This window comes from Neoarius graeffei, chromosome 2 (genome assembly GCF_027579695.1).
Source record: "Neoarius graeffei isolate fNeoGra1 chromosome 2, fNeoGra1.pri, whole genome shotgun sequence".
Taxonomy (NCBI): domain Eukaryota; kingdom Metazoa; phylum Chordata; class Actinopteri; order Siluriformes; family Ariidae; genus Neoarius; species Neoarius graeffei.
In genome coordinates this window covers 55,697,225-55,705,555 of record NC_083570.1, presented here as the reverse complement: position 1 = coordinate 55,705,555, position 8,331 = coordinate 55,697,225, and the positions used below count along the sequence as shown (strand labels likewise).

The 8,331-nt window shown below is 51.0% G+C and overlaps 1 protein-coding gene across 1 annotated transcript in view; it reads left to right on the top strand.

Annotated features, from left to right (window-relative positions):
- The first annotated feature begins 327 nt into the window (after positions 1-327).
- The window catches only part of saxo4 (stabilizer of axonemal microtubules 4), a 29,941-nt gene continuing 21,937 nt past the window's right edge, over positions 328-8,331 (top strand). The window contains 2 exon segments of the mRNA XM_060902924.1: positions 328-436; positions 1,614-1,676. Coding sequence (XP_060758907.1) covers positions 328-436; positions 1,614-1,676 — 172 coding nt within the window.

The window sequence follows — 8,331 nt, the reverse complement described above, 5'->3', positions numbered from 1 at the left end:
AGTCCATTCTAATGATGTATAGTATACACCCATTGGATATATGAAAGAAGAAGAGACTTTTGTGAATTGTAAGAAGATCTAAAAGAAGAAGGTTTAAATTAAATGGTAATGAATAAAAAGTAAAATTTGATTTTGGAAAAAAGCTGTTTAAGTACAAGTATTCAATTTTAATTATGCACACGTAAAGTATAGATACACCAAACTAATACTTAAGTACAGCAACACACTACAACTACAAAATTAATGTCCACTCCTGGTTATGTGTGATTATTTATGTGTCTAAATGTATTGTGCTATGCATTGTAGGGTTATTGTTTTGACTTAAAGATGGGAGGACCACTGGAAACCGCCAAGCTTCCTCTAAAAGGCAAAGCAGACAGATGGTTGCTTAACTCTTCTCTCAATTTGCACTGCACCAACTAGCAACAGGACCATGGTGAGAGGAGAGAAGAAGAGGCCAGACCTTACACAGCTTACAGCTTACTCTCCCAGGCTCCATGGCTTACACTGCCATGTTGTTTTGTTTCAAGCCGGGTAGTGGAAGCATGGCTTTCTCACACTGACATTCAGATTTCTTTTGGAATAAGACACAGTACATATGCATGAGAATTCAATTTTCTTTTAGCTTAGGATTAGTGGACGGTTATAACTATGCAGAACAAAATATAATAGGAGTATAATAGGATGGTGGTGGCCAACCCTAAAGAAAGGACTAAGGAGGTAAAGCATGTCCAACAGACCCTTAAGGATTGTGGTTACCCAAATTGGACACTTCAGCTGGTGGACACCAAAGTGCGTAGGAGGAAAGACGCTGGTGTGGAGTCTACGGATAAACCTAAATGTGTGTCCCATGTAAATTTGCCCTATGTGAAAGACCTTTGGGAAAACTTGTGACATGTGTTTAAGGAATAGGTTCAGGTCCACTTTAAACCAATTAACACCTTACAGCAGTTGTTGGTGAGACCTAAAGACCCTACTCCTACGAGTGAATGCTGTGGCCCGGTGTATTTAATTAAGTGTGAAGGAAGTGCCACGGAACAGTGTAGTGCATCTTATGTTAGTGAGACTGAAAGGACACTCAAAACAAGATGTATGGAGCACTGCAGACCGAGTGCTATGTCTTCTGAAGTCTCCCAACACATTCACAAACATTATAAGGGACACAAATTTGATTTGGATAATGTCAAGATATTGGATCAAGATTTAGATTGGTTTAGACGGGGCATGAAGGAGGCCATTCAGATTAGGACTCACAGACCCTCCCTAAACAAGACCGGGGGGAGGTATCAACTACCAGCAGTTTGGGGCAATATTTTATTGGGCATGTGCACTGCATGCTCAAAGGAATGACATCACTTCCCATCCCTGATGAAGGCTCCTGAAAGAGTTGAAAGCTTGGGTATGTCCAATAATTTTGTGCAGTAAAAAGTTTTAAAATGTTTTTATGGAATTGATCGCTGTATAGATGAAAATCTTCAACGTAAAAAAATAATAGTTTGTTTTGTCTATATGTTATTTTTTGCTCATACTTTTCTGCCAAAATGAGATTTTTTTGAGTTGCCTATCACATCTGGGACGCCTTGTTTTTATTAATCTTTTTCTCTTTCTGTCAGGTAAACAAGGCTTCAGTACATGCTTAGGTCATTGCTATTGTACAGGCTCTGTACTATACCACTGTGCCGCCCGGTAAATAACATATATATAATATAATATATTATATTATTATATTATGGGCGGGGCGGCACGGTGGTGTAGTGGTTAGCGCTGTCGCCTCACAGCAAGAAGGTCCTGGGTTCGAGCCCCGGGGCCGGCGAGGGCCTTTCTGTGTGGAGTTTGCATGTTCTCCCCGTGTTCGCGTGGGTTTCCTCCGGGTGCTCCGGTTTCCCCCACAGTCCAAAGACATGCAGGTTAGGTTAACTGGTGACTCTAATTTGACCGTAGGTGTGAGTGTGAATGGTTGTCTGTGTCTATGTGTCAGCCCTGTGATGACCTGGCGACTTGTCCAGGGTGTACCCCGCCTTTCGCCCGTAGTCAGCTGGGATAGGCTCCAGCTTGCCTGCGACCCTGTAGAAGGATAAAGCGGCTAGAGATAATGAGATGAGATGAGATATTATGGGTGGCACGGTGGTGTAGTGGTTAGCGCTGTTGCCTCACAGCAAGAAGGTCCGGGTTTGAGCCCCATGGCCGGCGAGGGCCTTTCTGTGTGGAGTTTGCATGTTCTCCCCGTGTCCGCATGGGTTTCCTCTGGGTGCTCCGGTTTCCCCCACAGTCCAAAGACATGCAGGTTCGGTTAACTGGTGACTCTAATTTGACCGTAGGTGTGAGTGTGAATGGTTGTCTGTGTCTATGTGTCAGCCCTGTGATGACCTGGCGACTTGTCCAGGGTGTACCCCGCCTTTCGCCCGTAGTCAGCTGGGATAGGCTCCAGCTTGCCTGCGACCCTGTAGAAGGATAAAGCGGCTAGAGATAATGAGATGAGATGAAGTTTGGTCTTTTCATGACAGCCTGTTGTAGATCTAAATATAATGCACATGAAATGACACTACTCACCTCAACATGTCTTTTACAATCATTTAAGCCACCATGGGCAACGCTGAAATCACTGTTGCAAACAGTACATCGCGTGAAACTGTCATTATTTTCTACCCTTGTTAGACAAGGATATTCTTTTGTGTAATCTGAGGTGAAGTGGGTTTTGTATTTTCGTTTTTTGGGGTGCTCTCTCTCTCTGCCATGACGATCCTGTAGGCTGAACTGAAAACTTTGGTCCTCGAGAAAAGAGATAAAAGCCCGCCCACACTAAAAGCTGATTGGCTTATTTTGCTGAGTAAACCAATCAGGATGCTCTTTGTTTAGCATGCGCTACATGAACAGGCTTTTTTTTTTTTAGACGACACATATCAGACTAGACAAGTACATACACGTGTCAGGGTACAATATAGACATATCACAAGGCATATGTAGGCCACAGGTATAGACAGGAGGACAAGAAATACTAAAAAAATAAACAAAAGTCACAAGTGAGTTATACAATAGTTCCATACAAAAGTACAGTTCTCTGGGCTTTAGCATTATTGGAGTATCTTATTGTTTCAATGTAGTTATTCACATCAATCATGAAGGCCGGAAAATAAGGTTTTCCACCATTAAACTTGGATTTGTGGATGTGGTACTTGGCAAACAAAAATAAGTTTATAATGAAGTATTTGCTCTCATACTCTTTTTCATAGTCAAATATACCAAAGAATACATCTTTAAAACAAATAAAAGATTGATATTTAGGTCAGTGTGGATAAATCCTTGGACCTCTGACCAAAATTTCACAGTGTGAAGACAGTTCCAAAACAGTTGTGAAGTGTTTTCTAGCAGTACATTACAAAAGGAGCAATTAGTATCAATGTCTTTGTGGCAGCGGGGGTGTGGTCAAGCACCAGTCTGTGACAGGAGGGCGGAGTCAGGGAAGGTAAGTGGCAGAATCACTACACCTGATGACAATTAACCTGTGTTTGTGTGTGTCTTCCCAGTGACCGCACCCTATTTAAGGAGGGAGAGCGAGAGCAGAGGAGCTCATCCCTGGACGAGACGCTAGTGTGTGTCTCTGTATGTGCCGAACATATATTGTTAAACTGAAAAGTGTGGCAATAAAGCCTTTGGTTACACCTGATCTCTGTCCTGCCGTCCTCTGTGCTCCACCCACACGTTCGAACCGTTACAGTGGTGCCGAAACTTGGGATCCAGAGTGGAGCACCAACCGATCAGCTCCATGGAGTCCTCCCAGTTTGCCGACCTGGTCCACGCCCTCGCCACGGCCCAGCAAAGCCAGCACCAGGCGCTCGTCACCCTCCGGAAGGAACAAGAGCGGCACTTCGAAGCCCTGGTGCTGGCCCAGTAGGAAGTTCCGGCACCTCCTCGCGTCGGCGGGGTCCACCAGCGCTCCGGCCGCGGGCCCGTCTCCCCTCACTGTCACCAAGATGGGCCCGCAGGACGACCCCGAGGCGTTCATCACGCTATTTGAACAGGTCGCAGAAGCCTCGGGGTGGCCGATGGAGCATCGCGCGGCGCGCCTCCTCCCCCTCCTAACGGGAGAGGCACAGCTGGCCGCACTTCAGCTCCCCACCGACCGCCGGCTGGCCTACGTGGCCCTCCACCGGGCCGTCCTCCAGCGCGTGGGGCGCATGCTGGAGCAGCAGCGCCAGCGCTTCCGCGCTCTGCGCTTGGAGGAAGTCGGCCGGCCATTCGCGTTCGGCCAGCAGCTCCGGGACGCCTGCTGGCGGTGGCTGAGGGCCAACGATCGCGACGCTGAGGGGATCATCGACCAGGTGGTGCTGGAGCAGTTCATCGCTCACTTACCCGCAGGAACCGCGGAGTGGGTCCAGTGCCACCGCCCGGTGTCGCTGGATGAGGCAGTGGAGCTGGCGCAGGATCATTTGGCGGCTGTTCCGGCGGCAGGACAGCAGACAGCGTCTACTCTTCTCTCTCTCTCTCTCTCTCTCTCTCCCCCTCCTTCTGTGTCCCGTCCTCGCCCCATTCCCCCACCGCGGAGACGGGGGCCGGCACCACCTCAGCCGGCCCGCCGCACCCGCGGTGCCCTCCCGTTTCTCCCTTCTGTGTCTGTCTCTCCCCCCCCTCAGGTGAGTGAGCCCCAGAACACCGGTCCAGAGGGAAAGCCCGGGCCGGTTTGCTGGCACTGCAGGGAGCCAGGCCACCTGCAACAACAGTGCATGGCAATGGAAGTGGGCACGGTGGTTCGGATCCCCGATGCGCCAGAGGCCGCCCTCGATCGGGCCGAAGCGTATTGCATACCGGTGAGTATCCAAGGGGCTACATATCAGGCGTTGGTGGATTCGGGTTGTAATCAGACCTCAATTCGCCAAAGCCTGGTTCAAGACGAGGCATTGGGGGGAGCACAGGGGGTGAAGGTGTTGTGTGTGCACGGGGATGTTCACAGCTACCCTTTGGTGTCAGTCCACATTTTTTTCAGAGGGGAAAAATTTATAGTGAAGGCGGCGGTTAATCCTCGCCTTACCCACTCTTTAATTTTGGGGATTGATTGGCCGGGATTTCGGGGGTTAATGACATGCTTAGTAAAGTGTGGGTCCTGCCATTTGACAGGGGGAGGTCCCGGTGTTGCTTTGGCAGGAGCAGCTGTCACAGAGCCGTCTACGTCATCTCCGCGTCAGAGTGAGGAGCCGCCGGCTCCTCCTCTCTCTATTGGGGAATCCCTCGCGGATTTCCCATTAGAACAATTGCGAGACAAGACTCTGCGACATGCGTTTGACCAAGTGAGAGTAATCGATGGTCAAACGCTCCAGCCGAACACCACCCCATCCTTCCCCTACTTTGCAATTAGGAAGGATAGGTTATACCGAGTGACTCAGGACACTCAAACTAAAGAACGAGTCACGCAGCTTTTGATTCCGAAGAGCCGCCGGGAATTGGTATTCCAGGCGGCTCACCTTAATCCCATGGCTGGATACTTAGGGCAGGATAAGACACTAGCCCGAATAATGGCCCGATTCTATTGGCCGGGGATTCGCGGCGATGTTCATAGGTGGTGTATGGCATGCCGCGAATGCCAGTTAGTAAATCCAGCGGCCATTCCAAAAGCGCCTTTGCGCCCTCTTCCACTGATCGAGACCCCATTTGAGAGAATTGGATGGATCTCGTTGGACCATTAGATCGGTCAGCATGAGGGTACCGCTTTATATTAGTTCTGGTGGACTATGTAATGCGATACCCGGAAGCAGTGCCTCTGCGCAATATCTCAGCATGCAGTATTGCAGAGGCGCTCTTCCACGTCATCTCCCGAGTCGGAATCCCGAAAGAGATTCTGACTGATCAAGGCACTACATTTATGTCACGGACACTGCGCGAACTGTATGGGTTATTGGGGATTAAGCCGATCCACACCAGTGTGTATCACCCACAAATGGACGGTTTAGTGGAACGGTTCAATTGCACCCTGAAAAAATCATTAAAAAATTCGTAAGTGAGGACGCACGTAATTGGGATAAGTGGCTCGAGCCCTTGTTATTCTCAGTGCGAGAGGTTCCCCAAGCCTCCACGGGGTTCTCCCCGTTCGAATTATTATATGGGCGTAAGCCGCGCGGCATCCTAGACGTGCTGCGGGAAAATTGGGAGGAGGGACCTTCACAAAGCAAGAACGAAATGCAATACGTTATGGACCTGCGCGCAAAACTCCACATGCTCACCCACCTAACTCAGGAGAATTTGCGGCAGGCCCAGGAACGGCAAGCCCGCCTGTACAACAAGGGTGCGCACCTTAGGGAGTTCACCCAGGGAGATAAAGTACTCGTACTGTTGCCCACTTCGAGCTCCAAATTGATTGCCATGTGGCAAGGGCCCTTTGAGGTCACATGGCGAGTCGGGGATGTTGATTATGAGGTGAGGCGAACGGACAGGGGTGGGGCACTATAAATTTAACACCTCAACCTGCTTAAACTCTGGAATGAGGAGGTCCCCGTGGCGTTGGTGTCGGTGGTTCCGGAAAAGGCAGAGCTGGGACCGGAGGTTCAAAAGAGGGCATTGGCATCACACACCTCTCCGGTCCCCTGTGGAGACCACCTCTCCCCAACCCAACTCACGGAGGTCGCCCAGTTGCAGACCGAGTTTTCGGATGTGTTCTCGCCCCTACCCGGTCGCACCAACCTCATAGAGCACCACATAAAGACGCCCCCGGGGGTAGTAGTGTGTAGCCGCCCTTACAGGTTACCCGAACACAAAAAAAAAGGTGGTTCAGGAAGAACTTGAGACCATGCTCAAAATGGGCATCGTCTAGGAGTCCCACAGTGACTGGAGCAGCCCGGTGGTCTTGGTACCCAAGGCCGATGGGTCGGTCCGGTTCTGTGTGGACTATAGAAAAGTCAACGCGGTGTCTAAATTCGATGCGTACCCGATGCCTCGTATTGATGAGTTGCTTGATCGACTCGGCACTGCTCGCTTTTATTCGACGCTGGATTTGACGAAGGGATATTGGCAGATCCCCTTGACTCCACTATCCCGAGAGAAAACGGCCTTTTCCACACCATTAGGTTTACACCAATTCGTCACCCTTCTGTTTGGGCTGTTTGGGGTGCCCGCTACGTTTCAGCGGCTGATGGACAAAGTCCTCCGCCCTCACGCCACTTATGCGGCCGCCTATCTGGATGATATTATCATCTATAGTAATGACTGGCAGAGGCACCTTGAACATCTGAGGGCCGTCCTTAGGTTGCTGAGACGAGCGGGGCTCACGGCCAACCCAAAGAAGTGTGCAATTGGGCGGGTGGAAGTACGGTATCTGGGCTTCCACTTGGGCAACAGGCAGGTGTGTCCCCAAATTAATAAGACGGCAGCGATTGCGGCCTGCCCGAGGCCCAAGACCAAAAAGGGGGTGAGGCAGTTCCTGGGGCTGGCTGGCTATTACCGTAGGTTCATACCTAATTATTCGGACGTCACCAGCCCGCTGACTGACCTCACTAAAAAGGGGGCACCAGATCCGGTCCAGTGGACAGAGCAATGCCAGCGGGCTTTTTCTGAAGTGAAGGCTGCACTGTGTGGGGGGCCACTTTTACACTCCCCTGACTTTTCTCTCCCCTTTGTGTTGCAGACCGATGCATCGGACAGAGGGCTGGGGGCGGTTTTGTCCCAGGAGGTGGAGGGGGAGGACCGCCCCGTCCTGTACATTAGCAGGAAGCTGTCAGTGCGTGAGGGGCGCTACAGCACGATCGAGAAGGAGTGTCTGGCGATCAAGTGGGTGGTCCTCGACCTCCGTTACTACCTGCTGGGGCACCCTTTCATCCTCTGTTCAGACCACGTGCCCCTCCAGTGGCTCCACCACATGAAAGATGCCAATGCGCGGATCACCTGTTGGTATCTGGCACTCCAACCCTTCAATTTCAAGGTGGTCCACAGGCCGGGGGCGCAGATGGTCGTGGCGGACTTCCTCTCCAGTCAAGGGGGGGGGTGGAGTCGGCTGCAGGCCGGACGGCCGCCCTGCCTGAGTCGGGCGGTGGGGGTATGTGGCAGCGGGGGTGTGGTCAAGCGCCGGTCTGTGACAGGAGGGCGGAGTCAGGGAAGGTAAGTGGCAGAATCACTACACCTGACAGCAATTAACCTGTGTTTGTGTGTGTCTTCCCAGTGACTATTTAAGGAGGGAGAGCGAGAGCAGAGGAGCTCATCCCTGGACGAGACGCTAGTGTGTGTCTCTGTATGTGCCGAACATATATTGTTAAACTGAAAAGTGTGAGGGGCGGCATGGTGGTGTAGTGGTTAGCGCTGTCGCCTCACAGCAAGAAGGTCTGGGTTCGAGCCCCGTGGCCGGCGAGGGCC